The 23,941-nt window shown below is 32.4% G+C and overlaps 3 protein-coding genes across 3 annotated transcripts; 2 read left to right on the top strand and 1 right to left on the bottom strand.

Annotated features, from left to right (window-relative positions):
* Positions 1 to 2,952: 2,952 nt before the first annotated feature.
* On the top strand, positions 2,953 to 6,744 carry LOC146955101 (chaperone protein dnaJ 6-like). Its single transcript, XM_085720030.1, has 8 exons — positions 2,953 to 3,090; positions 3,177 to 3,275; positions 4,368 to 4,469; positions 5,360 to 5,419; positions 5,511 to 5,617; positions 5,696 to 5,778; positions 6,018 to 6,108; positions 6,191 to 6,744. Exons 1-8 carry the CDS (start codon positions 2,971 to 2,973, stop codon positions 6,393 to 6,395), a joined length of 867 nt encoding a protein of 288 aa, XP_085576156.1. The 5' UTR covers positions 2,953 to 2,970; the 3' UTR covers positions 6,396 to 6,744.
* A 5,120-nt stretch (positions 6,745 to 11,864) lies between these two features.
* On the top strand, positions 11,865 to 19,707 carry LOC146955100 (uncharacterized). Its single transcript, XM_085720002.1, has 13 exons — positions 11,865 to 12,227; positions 12,486 to 12,552; positions 14,533 to 14,598; positions 14,706 to 14,752; positions 15,391 to 15,436; positions 15,994 to 16,074; positions 16,158 to 16,200; positions 16,293 to 16,342; positions 16,588 to 16,669; positions 16,760 to 16,809; positions 16,904 to 16,977; positions 17,074 to 17,125; positions 17,207 to 19,707. Exons 1-13 carry the CDS (start codon positions 12,142 to 12,144, stop codon positions 19,448 to 19,450), a joined length of 2,988 nt encoding a protein of 995 aa, XP_085576128.1. The 5' UTR covers positions 11,865 to 12,141; the 3' UTR covers positions 19,451 to 19,707.
* Positions 19,708 to 20,169: 462 nt separating this feature from the next.
* Positions 20,170 to 20,625, bottom strand: LOC146955099 (uncharacterized). The gene has a single exon (XM_085720012.1). The coding sequence runs from the start codon at positions 20,526 to 20,528 to the stop codon at positions 20,343 to 20,345; it is 186 nt and encodes a 61-aa protein (XP_085576138.1). The 5' UTR covers positions 20,529 to 20,625; the 3' UTR covers positions 20,170 to 20,342.
* Between the last annotated feature and the right edge of the window lie 3,316 nt (positions 20,626 to 23,941).

Genomic DNA, 23,941 nt, shown 5'->3' with positions numbered 1-23,941 from the left:
AAAAAACTCCAACCCTTCAATCCCCTTCTTCACAAGGAACGTCTCACACAATAGATGATAATAATGATTAATAGAACACCCCTCAACTTTTCAACTACGGGTCTGTTTGGTAACACCTAAAAAAGAGCTTATAGTTTATAGCTCATAGCTTATAAGCTCGTCTGACAAAAAAAGCTCTATTTGGTAATGCTTTTTTACAACAAGCTTATAGGCTTGTTTCAGGAGCTTATAAGCTATTTTTCAGAAGCTATTCCAAGTAGCGTTTGAGCTTATAGCTTATAGCTTATCATCTTTTTTCCATCTTTACCCTTATTATTTTAATTAAAACCCATATTTACCCTTTATAATTTAGTATACTTAAAAAGAAAAGAGAATGCTACTAGACGACATATTGCAGTGCAACAACGGCAGGGACATACCTGATACAAGTGACATATGATTTTTACAAGTATATATAAGATTACGTATCTTTTTTTTTTTCTTTCTATTCTTTTAACACTTTTGTTTTTATCATTTTTAATCCTATTGATAGATTATGTTTTTAATTTGTCTATAAAATAAAATTTTATACTTTATTCATTCATTAAGTATAGAAAATGAATGAAATATATTGATTAAAACAATAAATTCAACCAAAAAAATACTTTATTGATTAAAATAATAAATTTAAATGACTAAATATCATGATATTTATGACCATATACATCCTTAAAAAAAATGACCATAAATCCTTTTTATGTAAAGCCGTCCATCTTTTTTTTTTTTATACAGGGACAATCATCTATTGTTAATAATACATGTGCTACATGCTCCATATTTTGGTTGATAATAATGCATATAAGTTGTCTTAGAAAAAAGTTGTCTTCCAAAAATAATATTACATATGAGCTTCCTTGAAGAAAAAAAATACATATAAGCTATAGATATCCTTCATTAAAAAATAATACATTTAGATACCCTTCCAAAAATAATACATATAGATAATAATACAATTCCTGTAATAAAAAAGATGATAATAATACATTCCATTGTTACGTTTAATTTTTTAAGGATAAACATTTGAAAATAAATGGAAAATAAAGTTTAATTTTATAATATATAAAAGATATATTAAATCCCTAAAAGAAGATATATTAAATTAATAAATTTAAATGAGTAAATTTTAAATACTTAAAAACTAATATGTATAAATTTTGTTATGAATTAAGAATACCCTTTTATGTCATTTTACATTTATCAGTTAGTTGAACCGCTAATTTTACCAAACACTTCAATTAGCTTATCAGCTATAAGTCATCAGCCATCAGCTATCAGCTATAAGCTATCAGTCATCAGCTATAAGCTATCATCTAACTCATCAGCTATAAGCTATCATCTAGCTTATCAGCTATCCGCTATTTTTACCAAACAGAGCCTACAACGATTCTTTGAAATAAAACACGCCCCAATTCTGCAACAACAGTGACTCTTTGAAATAAAACACACCCCAAATATTTCCAACTTACCTCATATATAATATATGTCATACATGTAACTTTATATCTAAGCACGCCATTTCATTCTAACCACCAATCAAGATTTTAATATTCTCCCATCAACGCTTGTAAAAATAAAATAAAATTTCATCCAACAACACCAAATATTTGTCAAATAAAAACAAAATGCTTCATCATTACCAGATGCCATTTTACTGCTTATAACCTCTTTGTTCGATGCTAGCTCGCTGAAAGGCATGAGAGTATTGAGAGGTGTTGCATGCATGTAAATTCACTTACTGGCGTAGCCGGGTCGCCCTCAACACAAAGATAGAGATACTTTCTTCAATCGATTACATTAGAATCGAAACCTGGAATTCTGTTTTAGGGCCGGTTTAATCAATCTTCTTCAAATAATAACAAAATTTTGGATTAGAAAGAGACTTGTTACTTATACCTTAAGCATTTCTTGGTTGGCTGAGTTTTGGAATAAAAGATGTCAATTCAAAAGTAGACGAGTGATCGAGGAAGCAGTAGAACTGGACAGATGTCGGAGACATGGAAGGTTGTAGCCACCAGGTTTAGAGTTCTCTATGGAGTGCAATCATTTGCTTGCTGGTATAAAAAGCAATCCAAAAAAATCAATTTATTTGGTTGATGTAAACTAAAATGTTTTCTCTAGTGTAAAATGTAAAATATATATATATATATATATATATATATATATATATATATATATATATATATATATATATATATATTGGACTCAAACAGTTAATCAATTTCGAATCAGAACGTTTGGGGAGAATGATATAAATTTTTATATATCTTTTTCCAAAAAATTTAATATATACCCACTCAAACGTTTCGGAGGATACTTACTTGATTTACACACACAAAAAATATTCAATAATTTTTTTTACCATATTTATAAAGATAAAAAAATTATTTAACCTAACAAAATATAACTACATTTTATTCACAATGATTTGAGTTTGAGTTCTTTCATTGATACATAAACCTCTTTAATGTAGCATCTCAGAAAAAATATTCTTATTTTAAATTTATTTATTACTGATATTTTTTTTTATATAAAATGACAATAACTATAGAAAATTCATACACATAAGTGGAGGAGTTGAGTATAAACATCAATGACAACATCCGATCTAGCAATTTTGACATTTTGAAGTAGGACGAGTTAATATTAACAATATAGTATTAATTTAATGATAATAATTATTAACATTTTAAGATAAAAAAAAATTAAAAAAATGCAAGCGCAGATTTGCAGCAGAACGTGACGGCGGGAAAAGAGTGATGGCAGAAGCGAAAGGCGGGAAGAAATTGAGTTGGAGCGCCCAATCCTGGTTATTAATTAAATTAATTAAATAATAATATAGTTATGAATATTAATTGATTTAAATTAATGATTTACACACAGATATATCATTAATTTGATTTGAGTGAGAAAAACAAAACAGAAGAAAAGAAAATGGGTAAGAGTAAGAAGAAGAGAAGTAGGGTTTCCTCCGACGATGAAGAAATCAAATCTGATACCAACAACAACAACGAAGGTTCCATTTCCGATCAAAACCAAAACTCACTCTACCAGGTAAGTACTTTAACATTTCTAATTATCACATTTAATTATTAATTTTTTTCTAATTATTGTTGTTTATGTGAATTATTTATTATTAGGTTCTTGGTGTGGAGAAGACAGCAACTAAACAAGAAATAAAGAAGGCGTATCACAAATTGGCGTTGAGACTTCATCCTGATAAGAACCCTGGTGATGAGGTTAGCCTCTCTTTCTTTGTGCTGCGTTACTGTAATTTTAGGTCTCGGGTTCGAATCTCCCAATTGCTAACAATAGTAATTAGTATGTTTTGTTAATAGTCAGAATTTGAACCCTAGACCAACTTGTTATGTAGCTACATTAAATGACGTCTATTTTATCAAATTATTATTGGTGTCGTGTTTAGTGTCTCTGTCAATTTTGGTACCTGTTTGTTAGGCCTATGTTACATAGGTACAGTTACGGTACACAATATGATACGAGTACCAGTACAAGAATATGACATTTTTTTTTAATTTTTTTTTTTGAAAACTCGGTATCCGATCCAAGAATCGACTAATCTGAGGGGACCAATTCCACCGCCCACTTGCGGGGGCCCCGTTTAAAGCCAGAGCAAGCTTTGTATGGACTTAGCCCACCGAAATTGACACCAGAGGGAATCGAACCTGAGACCTTTGGAGGAGCAAACTCCAAGATCCCAAGCCAACCATTAGGCCAACCCCAAATGGGTTATTTTTTGTTTTAAATTAAGCTACAAGCATTCCACAATTTTCACCCACAATATTAAAATGAAACACTACGTGTACCGTACTCGTACCCAGTATGAGTAAGTACACATTATGGGTACTTCACCTTTTCACAAGTACCCATGCTTCAAAGGTTCTGACAAGTGGGCAGGGATGAATGAGCAGAGTGAGTTGCGCTTGGCCCTGATGTTTGTTTTTGGGAGCGAGTGGGGTGTGGGGGACAAAGCCCCCATGGTACGGTTCAAGGGTTTTGTGTAAACTAGCCTGTAACCGTAGTATTTTGATGTTAATTGTAACACCTTATGGTTATTTTCACTGATAATTACACAGAACTACATTGTCCCTATACTCAGAGATGTAGGCATACTTGTACGCAATTCGGCACCAAAGTGTTTCTTTGTTTGCGATTTATCGTTTCGTTTATTTTTTGTTAAGGGTTGTTGTACTAATAGTGCCTTATAGCCCCCTTGTCAAACTCTGTCAGGTGTCTTAGCTAAACCACACCACTTGAGCTGCATTTTGTGGTGATTGTAATTTCAACACGTTTGTTCCTTGTTTCATTTGCAGGAAGCTAAAGCCAAGTTTCAGCAATTGCAAAATGTTATCTCCATTCTCGGGGATGAAGAAAAACGGGCACTTTATGATGAAACTGGTTGTGTTGATCATGCTGTAAGTCTTTCAATATTTCAACCTCCAAATATAACCAAACCCTTGTATAATGACTTTCCCTAAAAAAAAGCATATTGTATAATGACTTTATTAACTACATAGTGATGAAATATTACACATGTTTATCTTGTCACATTTTATTGTTACTTCTTAAAATATGTTTACGCTGTGTCATAGTGTTGATACAAGGATGATCAAATATTGAAGCTTGGGCTTTCTTTCTCTATTTTTTATTAAACATTCTAAAATAACTAAGTTCTAAAGCTGTGTTGGTATTTTGGTTGCAGTTTTCATGATATATAAGATAACAAGTTCTGAAAACAATGCAACAAGCCAGGAACTTAATATGTTAACACAGAATGAAACAAATTTAACGATTTTTAACAGATCATGTATCTGGTCATGACAATTAAAACTGGAAAGAAAAAATAACTTGTTAAGCAAATTGTCAGTTTTTATTTATTTATTTATTTTTTTTTATATCAAAGGCAAGGTAGGGAAAAGGAAGCAAACACTAGACAGTAGTGTATGTTATTGGTTGAGTTGGTTGGTTGTGAAAGGGCCTTGGTAGGTGCTGATCCTATGGAGGGTCATCATTGTTGGTTTTTCTGGCTATCTAAGAATAGAAGAAAATGTTGGAATGTAGAAATTGATTGAAATCTAGATTAGACTAAAACTTTCTCATCCTTGCTTCGTATTTCTATAAACCTTACTTTCTAATTTGAAATGTTTAGATCTTTTTGCTCTGGTAACTTTAGTTAAGGAAACTGTTTTCATTACGACAATTTTTCTGTACACTAGAACGAAATATTGTCATTTCAGGATATTTTAGCATTGTCCTGGACATTGTTGACAGCTCAGTAATTTGCGTATTTATTTCTGAAAACCAGGACCTTGCAGGAGATGTAGTTCAGAATCTTCAAGAATATTTCAGAACATTGTACAAGAAGGTACTTGTTTCTGTATGTTATCTTTTTTTATTCCTAGTGCCTTGTATACGCTTGTTCTCGGTTTGTTTAACTTTGCAATTTGTGCTAATAGGTCACTGAAGCTGATATTGAGGAGTTTGAAGCAAATTATAGGGGATCTGACTCTGAGAAAAATGATTTAATTAGACTTTACAAGGAATGCAAGGGTAATATGAGCAGGTAATAAAGCATTTTGATGAGTAAAACCCGGCTTTTTTTTAGGGATTCCAGTTTTGAATTTGATATTCCGCTTTGCAGGTTATTTTGTTCAATGCTTTGTTCGGATCCTAAACTCGACTCGCATCGATTCAAGGATATTATTGATGAGGCTATAGCTTCTGGTAAGAATATTTCTAGCTTTCGTTGGTGTAAATTTGAATGAGACACTTTCTCTAGATCCAGCTATCACTAATATAAAAGAGATACTGATTTTTCAAATGCAAGATTGATCACCAAGTTCAAAAGAAAATGGAAGAAGTTTACTTTTAGCATATTAATATTATTCTGCATATTAATAGATAGGCAAATATTTCACTTCTGTTTGATGGTTTTCTTGATGCTTGTTTTCCTATATCTGCAGGAGAACTAAAGGAAAAGAAAGCGTACAAGAAATGGGCAAAGAAAATATCAGAAACCAAGCCGCCAACTAGTCCTTTACGAAGGAAGCAAAAGTAAGTTTATCAAGCAGAGTTTGGCTTTGTTATTGGCACTTTAATGTAGGTAGAAATAATCACGTGTTTAAATCTTCTACAGATCAAGTAAGGAGCCAAAAACAGATCTGTATGCTATCATATCAAAACGACGAGATGAGAGGAAAGACCGGTTTGATTCTATGTTCTCGTCTCTAATCTCAAAATATGGTGGAAGCCATGTGCCCGAACCCTCTGAAGAGGAATTCGAAGCTACACAGAAAAAGATGGAAAGCCGAAGATCCTCAAAAAAGCCTAGGCGAAAGTAACCAACTTGCCTTTCTGTATAGTCTGTTTCTTTCATGGTGAATGTCACTTCACTATTGTTAGTTGGAATTCTCAACTCTTTAAGGCTGAACATCGGGGCTATTTTCGTTTACAAGATGAGGAACATTCCTAAAAATTTGAAGCCTGTGTTATCTTTTACCAATTTAAGTTGCCAATGTTCTTGGTGAGTTTATGGAAGTTATGATTATTTTAGTGTGTATGTTACTCTTTCTGCCATCATGGAGGTGCATTAATTTGAGTCTGAATGAAGCTACCATAAACTCAAACGCACAACATTGCATGACTATGACTCTTTGTTTTAATGGGCAATAATTGTTAAACGTGCTTCAAGTCTGCAGCCATTTATAGCCTCCAAGGAACCACACACAAAGACTAACTATAGCTTCTTGAAATACTCTACTCACTCATTACACTGATTAAAATTAGTGATTAATCATTTATTTCTTTTTACTTAATAAAAACATTATTATATTTTCAAACTATGTTGTTTTCAAATCTTATTTTATTGAAGGGTACTTTAATAATAACATCAAATAAAATAATATTAGCTAAATTTTACTTATATTTTAGATCACTACATATTTTTTTTAATACTTAAATCAAGAGTAGCTTTAGAGGCTTTAACTAATTAGTATTCCAACTCGAGCTAGATCAATGATATATTTAGTAAAGTATTAGTATTATTGATTTAGTTGGCGTGTGTTTGATTTTGCGGTAGGGAGAATTGGTTTACAATTGATTCTATAGAATTGATTTTGGTTAAAAATAATTTTGATTAAAAGTGGTTTACATTTGGATACATTCATGTAAAAGTGAGTTGAACTATAAATTCTGAAGGCAGAATCAATTCTGAAGGCAGAATCAATTCTATTCGACAACAATCAAACACGTCGGAATCAATTTTACACTTCCGATCCACGTAGAAGCGGAACAAAACTTACACTTATACATGTAGAAACAGTGGCACAAACATGCACATCTTTTTGCAAAGTGTAGTTACAACTAGCTTGTTGTACTTTTTATATTTTCTGCAAAGTATAGTTACAAGTGCTTTGATTGTCATTTCATCTTGGCGGCAACATTCTCTTTGACTCTTGTATTGTTTATGACTGCTTTCCTGACTTGTGAAAAAGCATAACATGTGTATATACCGTGTATTTTCGTTTTCCCACCCTATTATATATGCCTATAGTATGTTATAACAAGATAGAAAAAGGTGAAAAAAGTGTCAAGAGAGAAAGAGATGATGGCTATAGCAGATTTAAGTGTCTTCTTTTCCCATTTTGTTTGTTTGTTTGTTAGGATTGAAAGGAAGAAGATAGGAAAACAATTATCCTTGAAAATGAAATGATATAAATAGACTTAAATTTTCAAACTAGACAAATATTTTAATTTAATTCAATATGATTTTTGTAATAATTAAGATTGATTTCACTGATCATAACTTTGAAAAGTGGTACTAGAATGGACCAACTATTGAAATTACTTGAAAGAAGATAAACAACAATAGATGTCTCAGCAGCCATTCTTGATTGATCTTAGTTCAAAAAAAAAAAAAGAAGACAAATATGAGTTAAGTTTTAAAACACTCGTTAGTTTATTGTTGTTTTTTTTTCCTTTCTTTTTTCTTTTTTGCTAACTTTTTTCCTATCTAAATTGATACCAATTAGATCATATCATTTGGTAGGTTGAAGAAGACCACATGCTTCTACTTCAAAGTGGCCATCGTAAAATATACGGTAATAATTATGGGTTTGTCTAACATGTATAATATTGTATTTGTTAAAGCAATTAAAAGGAGTTTTTTTTTATTATTAAAAAACAACAATTAAATAACTTAAAAGACCTAAATGATATAAAAAAACCCATAATATTGCATTTTTAAAGCAATTAATAGGACCAATTTGTTATAATTAATTAACTTAAAAGACCTAAATGACATAAAAAAACTTAAATAACTTAAGGAACATTTGGTGTAATTTAGCCTTTAAGGGTCCGTTTGGTGCACATGATATGATAGAAAAACCCAATAATTATTTTGATTACATCAAGAAATCACAACAGAAATATCTTTAATATAACCCTGTTTAAGTATTCAAAAGTCAATTTTATATTTAGAGTGTTATTCAAGTGACCTGGATTTTTTGTCGAAAGAAAATGACAAGGACTTGAATATAATTCAACGTTTTCCCCTAAAATTTAAAGATCTTAGAAATTTTGTGAAGAAATAACTATTGAATTGATTAAACTCTATACTAGCTTAGATTTTTTTTTTTTGCTGATATATACTAGCATAGATTTTGTTAAATTAATGTACAATGGCCTTAAATCAATTTAATCAAGCAGGGTCTAATTCAATATTCAATCTATTTTTTCATACTAAAACAATCTATAATCTTTTATTGATTGCAAGAGCTCTAAACAATATACATTAAAATGTAAAAAATAAGGATGAAAAAAATGACACTATTATTTATCCTAGTTCAGTAACTTATCCTCTCGTGTGATCTAATCCAGTCCCATGAAAATTATGAAATTTTCTTTCACTATTTCAGAATTGGACTTTAAAAGATTCTTGAAATACAAATTAATAATATACTTGACAATCCCTTCTTCAACAACCCAATACAATTCAACGCCATAAAGATAACGTTACCTTAGTACAAGAAAAGAAGCACCCTATGGAAAATTGGATCCCACATAACTTGTATTTTCTTTGAAAGATTTTCACTGATCTAATGATAAGGACAAAACATCAATGTTTTCTATTTATAAATGAAATGTTTTTTTTATATGAATTCCAAGTGAGAATAAATTAAAATAGCTTACAAAATCAACATGCAACGTGCAAATGAATCCATTTTTGTTGTTTTGTTCGAAAGGTGCCAATGAATTTATATTACTCTATGAATCGATCTTCAAACAAAGTATCCACTTTCAGTATTTTTTTAATGAATTTATTCATAGTGGATTCACACCAACGGATGAATCAATTCAAAATGGTGCACCGTAAAATTAACCCAATAACAGTTTTTTGTCAGGTAGACTAGAATTCACCTTTTTTGTGTCAGATAGACTAGTGGCTAGAATTCACCTTTTTCAAGGCAAATCCCAGGTAGACTAGAATTCACCTTTTTTGTGTCAGATATTTGTGTCAGATAAACTAGTGGCTAGAATTCACCTTTTTCAAGGCAAATAAGTGGGGTGTTCGGGGTTCGAACCTCAGCCCCTGCATTTAACAATGCATGTCTCTGCCAACTGAGCTATGCTCACGGGGCCGAAGACTGTTATTTTACAAAGGTTTATTATAAGAAAATTTGTACTATTTGGTTAAGAATATTAAGTTTTTTTTGACAAAAATAAAATAAGTTTTTTTTTTTTGAAAAACAGTAAAATAAGCTTATAAATACACTTTTCATTCATTAATATTTTTTAGAAAAATACTAAAGAGTGTCTTTAAACATTAAAGAAATTAAAATAGAAATATTATATTGGGGAACAATGAAAAATAGTAAATTCAACTTTTGAAAGTCTAAAATTTTTTCCTAAAAAAAACTTTTAAAAGTCTAAAAATTGTTGTCATTGAGTAGTACTCCCTCCGTCCCCATAATAAGTGAGCCATTTGCAAAAAAATTTGTCCTAAAACAATTGATCTATTTCATTTTTCAATACAATATTAATTATTTTTTCCAATTATAAATCTAATTAATATTATTTCACCACTCTCAATGTAATATATTCTACTTTGCATTTATGATAATGAATAATGCACAAATGCTTGGCAAAACAATAAAAACCATTTTTCTCTTTCTTTCACTTATACACTCTTTTATTAATATGTGTGAAATGAACAAAAAATTCACTTATAATAGGACAGAGAGAATATTACTTTTGGCAGGGCCAGCCTAATAATTTTTAAAAGTAAGTGCGGCCTAAAACAAGTTTGAATGTATGAGGCATTTTGTCTTGTAAAATCTAATAAAAAATAAGGGGGGTGTATTGGATTAGGATTCTAAGGGATTTTAAAAGACTTTTTAATTATGAAAAAGTCTTGTGGTATTCAATCAAGACTCTTTGAAATTTAAAAAAAGTCTCGTGGTATTCAATCAAGATTCTTTGTCATTTTAAAAAAGTCTTTAGGTATTCAATCATGACTTTTCATCACTTAAAAAAAGTCTCATGATATTCAAAATCATTCAAATTTCAAAGGATTGTTTAATAAATTAGATTTTGATGGATTTTGTGAGATTGTCTAGTGAAATTTTAACAAAAAAAAGTCTTTCACGAAGACATAAGATTTCTTGGGATTGTTTTTCTTTAAAAGTTTTTACTATCTCTTTCTTATCCCTTCTTCCTTCTCTCTTCTCCCTTCCCTCTCTCCTCTCTTTTCTCCCTCCTCTCTCTCCCTTCTCTCTTCGTCTCTCTCTTCTCCCTTCTCTCTCTCTCTCTCTCTCTCTCTCTCTCTCTCTCTCTCTCCTCTTCTCTCCCTCCTCTCTTCCCCCTCTCTCTATCTCTCATAAAAATAAAATAAAAAATAAGAGTATGTATTCAAAATATTATGATAGAGAGTGTGTTGTAATCATTTCTTTTCAATTAGTCCTTAAAATTCATAAAATCTTTTGAAATCTTATAAATCCATAAAATCCTTTAAAATCTTATGATGTAAATCCATTGAAATCCAAATTGAAAATCCTGATTGTCTTTTAAAATCATGAAAGTCTTTAAAATCCTATAAAATCTTTTAAAACCTTTGAGATTTTTTTAAGCAAAAATTGTCCTTCAAAATCCTAATCCAATACACCCCCCTAAATTTTTTTTGGGGGCCTAGAACGAGGGCTTTGGTCGCCTTACCTTTAGGACGACCCCGACTTTTGGTTTTCCTTAACATATCATAATAACACTTGTTAGCATACTTTATTTTTAACATAATATTTGTTACTAAATAGTTGACTCAACCGTAAGATTTTAGGTCGAACAATTACTTAAAGTTTTCTGTGGCATGAGTTGCCAAAACATCACATTTTTGTATTTAAAAAAAAACATAAAGTGACACTAAGACGAAGAGAGTATATATTATATTTAAAGAGATTTTATATTAGTTAAGTTAAATTTAATTAATATATTGAAATATTTATTTATATTATTTAATATTTATTATTATTTATTTTATTTTAAATTAATTTTATTTATATATTAAAATTATTAATTGTATTATTTTAATTTTATAATTTATTTTATTATTATTAATTGTGATTAGGTAAAGTAAAATTTATTTATAATTATTTTAATTATTTTGAAATTAAAATTTATTTATATATTAGATTCAATAAATAATATTTTAATGATAGAATGATTTTATTTTCATTATTATAATTTAAATTTATACATTCAAATTCATTCTATCTCTTTCTCTTTTCTAGATAAACTAAATTTAAAATGTGGCTTTACTCATTCCTCATGTCAAACGTGAAACCCTTCAAGTCTCATTCATTATTCACCAAAAGTCACACTCTCCTAATTAATTCTCTTACAAACTGCATCTATTTTTTGTCCTTAATTACAAAAGTTTGGTAACATAGCAATAGCATGAATTCTAATTCATTCACACTCACATTTATTATTTTATAAACTTATTATACTTTGGTATAAAATAAATAACCAAATAGATTTTGTAACAATTCAGGATCTGTTAGCTACTGTTTTTCACTGTTTTCTCTTCTTCAGAAGATGGAAGATTATGAGGTGATAGAGAAACTTGGTAGAGGTGCTTTAGGTGCAACTTTTCTTGTTCTTCACAAAACTGAAAGAAAGAGGTAACAAAAATGTTTTGTTCTTTTTTTCTGTCTGTTTTTGTAACGGTTATGTTAAACCATGCATCATATGAACTGTTTCAACTTCAAGATCGAATTCTTTGTTCAAAATTGGTAAACCCCAGATGAAAATTTTCAATCTTTTTGTGTTGAATTGTTGGTGGGAGGCTGAAGAATCAGTTTTCATGCTAATTCAATTATGCTTTTGGTTTTCAAATTTTTGTTATTTATTCCTTATTATGATGATTTCATTCATGGTAGGTATGTGTTGAAGAAGATTAGATTGGCCAAGCATACAGAGAAGTCCAAATTGACAGCATACCAAGAGGTTGGTTGGTGTAACAAATTCTTCTACTCATTGCATATATTCAGTGTCAACCATACAATTATTTTTTTGTTTTATTCTAAATAATAGATGTACAACCTAATTTTCCTATTAGTTGATCTGTTTCTTTCCTAATATGCTTGAGTCATAGGTGAATTGAATTTGCTTAATCTGACTAGCTTTTACTTGTTAGTGTCTTTATTTCTCTTCCATGAATCCATGCTGATTTATAGACATGTAGTATAGATATATCATTACTCCTGCTATACGCTATGAACCGAACCACTTACGCTTACACGGATACGGCAATGACACGTTGACACCGGTAGAAATTTGAAGAAATGATTTTATTTTTGAAAACTTGGTAATGACCGACTAATCTGAGGGGTCCAACCCCACCGTCCACTTTAGGGAGCCCCATTTATAGCCAATGTAAAGCTCTGTAATTGGCACCACAAGAATTGAGCATGAGATCTTGAGAAATGCACCCTCCAAGATCCAAGCCAACACCACCAGGCCAACCCAAGTGGATTTTTTGAAAAAATGAATTAATTGAACGTAATCAGATATGTCAATGTCAGACTTGCTTCCATCGAAGTGTCGGAGCTACAGAGGCTATACATATATCAGTCATCTGTATGAGTTAGTTCCAGAAGCAACACTACTTCTGTACAGAAACAATGACTAGAAAAAATATCATTGACTTTAATTTTATTTCTTTTGAAGTAATGATGAAACCTATGAAGCACGGATACAAACACAGACACTGATATGATTCATTGTAATCATTTGTGTCGGTGTCATGTCGGGCACGTGTTTGACATTGGGACATGCCTAATCCAAGGAGCGTCTGTGCTTTATAGGATGAAATTTCTACATCAGGGTATTTGTTTTATAAACTGTATTATGCTTATTAAATGCTCTGAGCATGGTAGGCAATCCCTCAGTTACTTCGGGGTTGAGAAAATTAGAGATATAAGACATGTAAAAGGGCAGCCCGGAGCACTAAAGCTCTCGCGTACGCAGGGTCCCGGAAGGGGCTCCATCATTTGGTGTATTGTACGCAACCTTACCTTGTTTTTTACACAAGTGGCTTAGAGAAATAAGACATGTTGTCTATAAAAATACGAAGAGGGGTTGAGACAGAGAGCAGCGATTGGAGAGTGATTAGTGAGAGAATTTGAGCCATAGGGAGGTTGCAGACCCTCAAAGTTCTGCATTGTTGCTCCGTAATCAAGGGTGATAATCTGTACTCCTTGGATCCTATCCCTAGTATGAGAGCCCTTGTTTTTGTTGTAGATTGACTGTGTAACAAAGGGTGAATAAAGAATTGGAGCAATTGAAAGAGGGTTTCAAGAACTGAGGCAACAGGTAGAGGAGGTGGCCAGAAGGAGGCTATTGATGGATGCAAGAGTCAACAACACCAAGTCTTTGGTGCGAAAAGTGTTGAATATAACTTTTGCAACTACAAACTGGTTCGCCTTGAGGATATTCTCTAAGCCAAGGACCCTTTTCTTTGCAACTACAAGCATCTAAAGAAGTACAAACTGTTAAGGTGAATGATTAACGCCGCTGCCCCATAGTTAGTTGGTTAATTAGGGTTTGGATAATTAGATAATAAGGCACGTTTCCTTACAACAGGGGTTGGTAAGGACTAATGAGAGGTAGAAAGTGAGTTGTGAGAGAATTGGTGCCTTAATACAAGGAGTTTGTTATCATTGAAGTTCTGCATTGTTGTTCTCTAATCAATGGAGATTTTCCGTATTCTTTCTAACAAAATACCAGGTTACCATGCGAGCACCATGTTATATAGCATTTTTAATTGAGACAAATATCACATGAACTGAAGCTAGAATTTCTATAAATATATGATAATAGTCTAACTTCATTGTTAAAAGTTTCCTCTTCATGGTTTTGAAATGGTTTATTTATCTTCTTAGTTCTTACATAAAAATGATTATATTGTCTCTCATTCTGTTGAAGCTGGACCTGATCGCACAACTAAATTATCCTTATATTGTGGAGTACAAAGATGCTTGGGTGGAGAAGGTTAGGACAGAATCTTTGAGATTATAATAAAGTTTGTATTTCTTATGTATAGACTTATTTCAATATTTAAGACTACTTAATATTTATGCTATTTTCATGATTTGTAGGAGGACTATATATACATTATAAGCGGCTATTGCGAAGGAGGTGACATGTGAGTGTAGTAATATTCGTTAGTGACAGTGATTATTGCTAGCATAAGTTAAGGTGCTGAGATATAGTTTTTTATTACAGAGAATACCATATAATGATATCTAAGAGGCAACATGTTTTATTAGCAATCGACAAATATACAATTTACCTAAAAGCTTAAGCTGTTAGGTAAGGTAAAGGTTCGAAGAATGACTTTCATCTCTTAACACGGCTATAACAGACGAAAACGGACCTGAAATGTTGATTAACTATAAACCTCTATCATGTACTGAAATCACACTGAACATTATACCGAGTTTTACCATAGGAAAGTAAATTTTGTTTTAAAATTTTAACTGTTAGACTTTTGGCGAGAAATATATCAATGACTCTTATTGTGGCCTGTTAAATAAGTTAGAGACCTTAGCGTTTAAGCTAGTAGACCGAAGTTTTTTTCCTTATAAAAAAACAACATAGTGATCTGTACTTATTATGGTTTGTTAGCTGATCTCTAATTTTTTGCAGAAATTTAGTAATAATGTTGAATATTACACCTCATCTCATAGATGTGACATTTATTTTATGTTACTTAGGAGCATTATAAGCCGTTGATTAAACTTAACAGTCTTAATCATGCAATACTGCATTTTTGTTCGGCAGGGCTGAGAATATAAAGAAAGCTCGAGGATCTTTCTTTCCAGAGGAGGTAAATAGTGATATTTAATGTACCATTTCTTACTATATATTTTTGATGGAGGTGAATGGAAGAAAAGGGAGGGAAGTGAAAGGTTTTAAGTAAAGCTCTCCCTTGTTCATGATCCTTTCACATGGAATGGAGGAGAATTAAGGAAGTATCATGTAACCCTTCTTAAACCCTGTCTTAACCTCTCATATTTTCTTTCCCTTCATTCTCTTTTGATTCCCTTTCCCTCCAAATTCCTAAACTTGGGCCCGGTTAGGAAATCAACGTAACTAATCATATAAGTGCTTATGTATAAGCTGTTCCGATAGCATAATAAGCGTTTTTATATAAGTTATAGAACATTTTCATATAGCCATCTACATCTTGGATAGGTTATGAAAATAAATTGAAAACAACTTATGGACACGTCATAAGCAGTTTCCGTAATCTCTTCCAAACAGTCTCACAAGTTTTTATGCATGTAGATAAGCTCAAATAAGCCAATCCAAACAAACCCTTCTATAACGTTTTTCTCATGCAAGTACTGTGAATTCACTCTGCATGCTATTTTCTCTTTGTAGAAAGTCTGCAAATGGATGACTCAGTTGTTGCTAGCTGTGGACTACCTGCACTCTAACCGCGTGCTACACAGAGATCTTAAGGTATTAAGCATTACCTATTTCCTTATCCTAGTAAAGAAATCCTAATATGGTGTTTACATTAATGCAAATTCATTTAATTTCAGTGTTCCAACATATTCCTCACCAAAGAAAATAACATTCGTCTAGGTATGAACGCTTTAACCTTTGAACGCTCATTATTTTTGGCTTCCACGTATCATGTAGTCTAAAGCAATATTTGTATTGATTGGGTCCTGCAGGTGACTTTGGTCTTGCAAAGCTACTTGACACAGACGACCCTGCTTCTTCGGTATTATTTACGTCGTTAACTACGTCGTTAACAACTTTGCCTTTATCAGCTTATTTCTTCAAGAAACTTATTTGTAGTTGTTTGGTTGTGGATTGTTATGTCTAGTAATTGGTGATTTAAAACTAAAAAAAGAATAAATTTTGTTTTCTTTCTTTGAAATTCCTATCATTAATTAATGATAATACTATATAACTAAATCCACAAATTGAAGTCTGTTTATTGTTTGTGCTTTATATCTTGTGTAGGTTGTTGGAACTCTAAATTACATGTGTCCTGAGATCTTTTCTGATATGCCTTACGGTTATAAATCTGACATATGGTCGCTTGGTAAGAGCTACAGATCCTTTACTCTAATTGACAACGCCATATGATATGATATCTGACAATGTGTAAGATGACATCGTTTTTATTTGTAAGGTTGCTGCATGTTTGAAATTGTTGCACATCAACCGGCATTTCGTGCTCCAGTAAGAACAAACTCTGCCCTTCTACAAGAGTTTGATGAAGTCTTTCATTTTCCAATGTTTCTAAGTGAAATAATTTGATTAATGATTTGAACAGGACAGGGCTGGACTTATCAATAAAATAAATAGATCCACCATTTCTCCACTGCCAATTGTTTACTCTTCCACACTGTAAGTCACTTATTCATGTGAGAATATCTCAAAAATATCTTTGGTCAATTCCGATTTCTCCATTTTATATATCATTTAAATGCTAAAGTGCAACAGGAAACAAATTATCAAGAGCATGCTGAGGAAAAACCCTGAACACAGACCAACAGTGAGTTCAAGCGAGCCTTTCATGTACGATTCATTTACCGGAAACTGTTTCATTCTTATGTTGATTTCTCTTTGTTGGCAGGCAGCTGAATTGTTGAGGCATCCTCATTTACAACCTTTTGTTCTCCGCTCTCGTGATGCACCCTCTGTTTTTCTTCCGGTACATCTCATAAGTTGTAACTCACCTAAAAAATCTTACAAATCTAGTGGTGGCAAAGACAATAAGGACAGAGAAGAAGGATTAGTTCACCATTTGGAGCGAGTTTATCCCATTGAGGGAAATGGAGACGTACAGACAAGAAACCGACCAAATGGTCGCAAGCTAGCAGTGTCAGTGAGCACAGAAGACAACCTTGAGACTAAAAGGGTTGATCCTACCAGCTACTCATTGGAATTCTCTACAAGTTTTAGTGGCTCAAAAGACGAGTCAACAACATCTGAATCAACCGTTTGCAGCGTGTGCAAGGAAGCAGACTTAAAAAATAGAGCTGTAAGAGACATGGATGATACAGAGATCACTTCAAAGAGTACCCTAGATTTTGCACATGAAAAACAAGTATTTGCTACTGAACATTTTCAGAAGTCTTATGCGGTTGACATAAATACAGGGACTAAAAAAGTTGAAGATACTTTTTCCAATGAAGACAGAAGTGGCAATGATAAAGATGCATCCACCAGTGACGATGTCACATCACAATGCACTCGAGATTCTGTGCACGTAGAAAAAAGATTTACTGTCGAACATTTTCTGAAGGCCGATTCAATTGACATAAATGCATTAACTACAGAAGATAAATACAAGTTTTCCAATAAAGGTTTTGATAAAGCTGAATTACAGAGAGAAGATGTGAAACCTGAGGACTTCATTAAATCAATAATGTCCAGTGAAAATAGATTGGGCATTGATATAGATGGGTCCATTGATGAGGTCACTTCAGAAAGTACACTAGAGTTTTTGCTTGTAGAACAATTTATTACTGAACATTGTCAGAATCCTAATGCATTTGATATAAATGCAGTGACAACAGAAGTTGAAGGTACTTTATCCGAAGGTTGTTTTGATACTTTTTCCGAATGTGATTTCGATGCTTTCTCCGAAACACAGAGAGAAGACGCCAAACCAGATGACTCAAATAAATCAATCATTTACAGGAACGACTGTAATGGAAATGATAAAGAGCCCGTTGATGTTATCACTTCAAAGAGCACACTTGATTCTGTACATGAAAAACAGGAATGTGCCGCTGAGAATTCTCAGAACTCAAATACAATTGGCATAAATACAGAGACTACAAAAGTTGACGATAGTCTTTCTAGTGAAGGTTTTGATAAAGCTGTAGCACAAAGAGAAGATGCCAAACCGGAGGACTCGAGTACTTCAATCATTTACATCAAAGACTGCAATGGAGATGATAAAGAACAGTCCATCGGTGATATCACTTCAAAGAGCACACTGGATTCTTTACATGAAGAACAGGAATGTGCCGCTGAGAATTTTCCAAAGTCAAATACAATTGACATACATCCTGTGACTACAAATGTTGATGATACTCTTTCTGATAAAGGTTTTGATATAGTTGAATTGCAAACAGAGGATGTCAAACCTGAGGACTCAGGCATGTCAATCATTTACCGCAATATCAATGACGAAAAAGAGTCTATTGATGAGATCACATCAAAGAGCACAGCCGATTCTGTGCACGAAGAACGGCAATTTTCTGCTGAACACTTTCATAATCCAGATACAATTGACACAAATGCAGTGACTACAAAAGTTGATGATACTTTTTCCAACGGAGGTTTTGATAAAGTTGAAGCCAGAAGTGACAATGATAAAATTGGTTTCATCAACGAGGATATGGAATCACCGATTGTGCATTCTGTTAGGGTTGAACATGACCCTGATACTGTAAGCTGCACGAAGGAAAGTGAAAAATCTGAAGCATTCACAGAGGACTCACACATGAACATTCTGACTTCTGAGAGTAATGATACACTTCCAACCAAGTATGAAGGCAGTTCCACACATAAACACGATCAAAATGCCATTGTGGATGATAAGACACCAAATGAAATTTCCTTAAGTACAAATATTTCACTAGGGGGTGATAAAACAAAGAGGTTGTTGAAAAATTCCGGCCAACAAAGAGCTGATGCTTTGGAGTCTCTGCTTGAGTTATGTGCACATTTACTTAAGCAAGGAAAGCTGGAAGAGCTTGCTGCGGTGCTAAGACCGTTTGGAGAAGACACAGTTTCATCCAGAGAAACAGCTATATGGCTGACAAAAAGCCTCATGTCGTCACAAAAATTTAATCTGGAAACCTAGTTTGGTGAGAGGTTCTCATTATGTATCATTGATTATTATTAGAAAAATGTGTATTTCAAAAAGTTACATGAGTTTGTTCATTTGAGACTCTTGCTTGATTGAGGATTGGAGGCTTGGAAAATTACATCCCCATATTTTTTTCTTGGTGATTGTTTTACTGTAAATGGCTTGAATTATATTTGAGAACGGTTGATATGTTCATTCGTGTTTTTCTGTAAGTTATATGGCTTTGATTGTATCAAAATTAAATATTATCATGTTTCCTCCCTTTCTTGTTTTATTTATTTGTTGGATTTATTTAGAAAATAACTTGAGGGGTAACCTTGACGCAACCGGTAAAGTTGTTGTCATGCGACTAAAAGGTCGCGGGTTCAAGTCTTGGAAACAACCTCTCGTGTAAAAAACAAGTTAAAGGTACAATACACCAAATGATGGGACTGTTCGCAGAACCTGTGCGTATGCCTAAGCTGCAATTTTTGTGTGGTTATTTTCTTCATGCAGCAGTGATGTAAGATTTATAAAGCACGTGTACAGAATATGTATTGACAATGTAATTTTATACAAGCGATTAATCACATTTTACCATAATGTCATTATGTTTATATTACTTTCTAAAACATGATCTTCATGGTAAAATAAGATTGAAAGGCATTTGTATATTTTTTTTCTATATACTTTTATGAAATAGCTTTAAACTCTTCAACTCTACATAAGAATAATGACAGAGAATTGTGGATTAACATAACTATGAATTCAAATTTTACATTTTCAATGGTTACAAATAGAGTAAAACATATCAACACATAGTTATGGTTAATCACTCTTTATTCCATATAAATTACATATATTGTATAAACTTCTCTTCCTGTTGCCCTTCACATGTTTTCTGAGTTTACTGGAATAAGGCTAAGAAAGACAACAATGAAGCACCAACCAAAGAACCAACAACAGCTGTCGATGCACCGCTGGCAGGGCCAGGGGCTGGGGCTGGGGCAGGAACCTCGTGAGTGGCAGCCAATGCTGCACTCATGGAGAGAGCGGCAACGAGAACGGCGCATGTAACCTTCTTCATGTTCATGATGAAATGTGTGTGAACTTTGTATAAAGAGGAAAACTGTGTTGTTTTATTGATATTGTCTTTGGTTGCATGTCTTTAAGTAGAATGAATGAGCTTTAAAAGACATAGTTTGAAGTTATTTTGGGTAAAATCTTACTTTGGTTGGTTGTTAAAAGGTTATGTATGTATGGTTCTCCAAGGATTCAGGGTTTTTTAATTGGTTTTGTACTATGTGTATGCCTCAATATATTTGAGGTATAAAATAATTGATAACCACTTATTGTGCTTGCACTAGGTGTAATAATCCTTTTTATAACTTTATTTTTTATCCTTAAAAAAAAAACTTTATTTTATCTTGTCTTTCTGTTTCTACACCACAACTTTTAGTGGTGAATTTAATATATTTCACTTTTAATGGAATATTATGGAATATCTTATGTTTCTGCATGGATAAAGAGTAAATACTATTGGCATGCTCTTTTTGTGAAGGTATTCACAAATGGTATGCTTAAGTGAAAAAAAAGGAAAAAAATGGATCCAACTTTTACTCGTTAATTTTTTTTTGATAAAAAAAGTTTAGATGTGTTGAATTCTGAGGACTCATTAAAGTCAGAGCAGGCCTCATGACTCAATGAAAGTTTTCAATATAATAATAGAGAGAACCACAAATTTCTTATATGGATGATTTCCAATGGAATTGGGTATAACCCATACCTTTCGAACCCTTTTAATTTACAAATCAATCACCATCATAGTTCAATTTTGACTTTAAATCACCCCGCTAACTCGTTTTTCTATTTCCCTTTTATTGAAATAAGTGATTTTCGTATCTATTTCGTTTTATTTTGTGATTTCGTCGTCTTCGTGCGACGTTGATTGTTCGTCGTCGTCTTTGTGCGACGTTGTTTGTTTTTCTTGTTTCTCTCAGATATTTGATCGCTTCAGATTGTCAGATCAGCTTCGATACAGTGCAGATACAATCAATGACTTCGGCGTCATCCACGTTGCAGATCCGGAAACATGGTTATTCCGGAGATTTAAATATAGTCATCTATGTAGGCATTTGTACTTTGCTGTTTTATGCTATTAACATGAATGTTGTGAGTCTGTTCACAAATTCATCCTTTTTGTTTTTAGCAAATTTGCATTATATCGATATACTCTTTCAATTTGAATGAATGAATGAATATCTTTTATTTTGTCAAAAAAAAAATCATAGTTCATCTAACCATAATAATAATAATAATAATACTATTTTTTTTTAAGGAATAACAACAATAATAATATAAGTTTACTTTTTGAAATTCATACCTTTTAGAAATATTATTTGATGCTCTTATACATATTTAGTTCCTAGTCAATATAAATATCACCTATAAGTGTAGTATATGCAAAATATCCCTAATGAATTTATAATATCATTGATTGATTGAATTGCTATTCTTATCATAGTAACTAGTTACAAACCCGTGCTTCGCACGGGTTCAATAACGTATTCGATAAAAAAATTCTTCGAAAGAAGAGATGTTAAAACGATGGAACTTTGTGACTCATCATAAAATATGTATGGACTGGTTAAGAGAGCATATAATCAGTTTGTGAGATTAGGAATTGACATAATATTTAGGATGAAAACAATTGGAACCAATAAAGGAACCAATGATGTTTGAATTATGATTACATATTATCCAAAATTACAAAAAAGAGTGTTGTTGTTATAGAGTTACCAAAAAAGGATTGATACACATATTTACATCAGATGAAATCAAGCAAAGAAGTAACATCGGTGAGTGAAGATAATCTAGTCTAGGATTAGAGTTAAGGTGATCTGTTGAAAGTGCGGATCATGAACACCAAATCTTTATTTGGGAACGACTTGAACGTGCGTATTTTTAGGTGGCTTCTCTAGATCAAAAATTAGCTTATCACCTACCTCTAACATATGTTCTCGGCAAAAGTTGAACCATTGGCCGCCTAGGTATTTTTCGTAACTTGCTCTCTTTGCCGTTATCAAGCGACACCTATACCTTGTTTGAGCTTGTTTGTCGATGAGTGTGATTGTTTTTCGTGTTCCTTTTAGAAATGTCCTTGATATCTCATTTGGGAAGTGCTAGGTACAAAACAAATTGCAGTGTTAATTAGATGTTATATATATAAGTACATTTCTAAAACATTTACCAAAGCATTATAAAGATTTGCTGTAGAAAAAGAGCATGTTCTATTTTGTTCAAGAGATTAGGAAAATAACATTATAATTAACATGATACAAATTGGAACCAATGAAGGAACCAACAATGTGCAGATTAACGTTACATAGTTAGGTTTGTAAAAGAGACTGCAAGTGTCAAAGACTAACCAAAAAGGAATTTTTGCCAATATTTACATCAGACAAAATGAAAAGAACAAATGACATCCCAAAGTCAAGATAGTTTACGATTACAGTCCAAAGTGATACGTCAAAATAGTAGAAGTTCAAATAGTTCAGCAGAAAAGATCTACTTTGGAACAACTCGAACGTGCAAGTTCTTCGGTGACTTTTCGAGACCAAAGATGAGCTTACCACCTTCTTCCATCACACGTTCTCTGCAGAAATTGAATCACTGCCCACCCAAGTATTTTTCATAGCTTGCTCTTTTGGCGGTAATGAGGCGACACATACACTTTCTCTGTGTCTGGTCATCAATGAGAGTGATTGTTTTGCGCTTCCTTTCAGAATTGTTCTTGACACCTCGTTTGGGAAATGCCAAATAGGAAAATAACAACAATATTAGTCTAATGCATATTAACATGGATAAGCTGTATGCGAATATAGTTACATATAATTTATAAAATAAAGGTAGCTTAACTGATTTTAAGCTAAAGAAAATGTATCATGACTTCTAATTTATCTTCCTATTATCTTCCTATAAAGTCTAGATAAATGCATGTATGTGCATTATATGAACCCCGTTGGCCAATTAACATTGTTGAAACAAATGGAAATTAAGCATCACTCCCGCATGTGCATCTATAGCTAGCACCATTTGACATTGATGTCTTCGAACATTTAGTGCAACTCTCATAATACCATCCAAACTGGTTAGGATTGAATTTAGTTGTTTTCCAAATAGTGATGCAATATGTATCCTAACACAAATTGTGCACATGAAATAAATAATAATGCAATATGTATTTTTAATTTGTGCGTAAAAAAACTCAAAGCATGTTCGTGCATAAAAAAAGCAGACCATGACTAAGTTTATAAATTCAACAATTGACCTAACCTGAGACAGATTGGAAAAATTGTTGTACGAAGTACGTTGAGAAGAAGCCGAACTCTAACTTAAGTTCTGACTGATACACTGAGCTTGAGAAGTGTTAAGGTCACGAAAGCAATTCAAGAAACATGGTCAAAAAACAATCAAATCAGATTGTGAAATAATAAGTTACTCTAA

Source organism: Medicago sativa, chromosome 1, assembly GCF_051527215.1.
Source record: "Medicago sativa cultivar Bolivia chromosome 1, Bolivia_mono, whole genome shotgun sequence".
NCBI classification, from domain to species: domain Eukaryota; kingdom Viridiplantae; phylum Streptophyta; class Magnoliopsida; order Fabales; family Fabaceae; genus Medicago; species Medicago sativa.
Note: the sequence above shows the minus strand (reverse complement) of the source record. Positions and strands in the feature narration are given on the sequence as shown.

Bases quoted from the DNA above. Each gene is read 5' to 3' on its own strand.
- LOC146955101 (XM_085720030.1), top strand. From the start codon at position 2,971: ATGGGTAAGAGTAAGAAGAAGAGAAGTAGGGTTTCCTCCGACGATGAA. The intron at 5,420-5,510 runs GTACTTGTTTCT...TTGTGCTAATAG, and splicing joins TCAGAACATTGTACAAGAAG to GTCACTGAAGCTGATATTGA. The intron at 5,779-6,017 runs GTAAGAATATTT...CTATATCTGCAG, and splicing joins TGATGAGGCTATAGCTTCTG to GAGAACTAAAGGAAAAGAAA.
- LOC146955100 (XM_085720002.1), top strand. From the start codon at position 12,142: ATGGAAGATTATGAGGTGATAGAGAAACTTGGTAGAGGTGCTTTAGGT. The intron at 14,599-14,705 runs GTTAGGACAGAA...CATGATTTGTAG, and splicing joins AAGATGCTTGGGTGGAGAAG to GAGGACTATATATACATTAT. The intron at 16,343-16,587 runs GTATTATTTACG...TATCTTGTGTAG, and splicing joins CAGACGACCCTGCTTCTTCG to GTTGTTGGAACTCTAAATTA.
- LOC146955099 (XM_085720012.1), bottom strand. From the start codon at position 20,528: ATGAACATGAAGAAGGTTACATGCGCCGTTCTCGTTGCCGCTCTCTCC.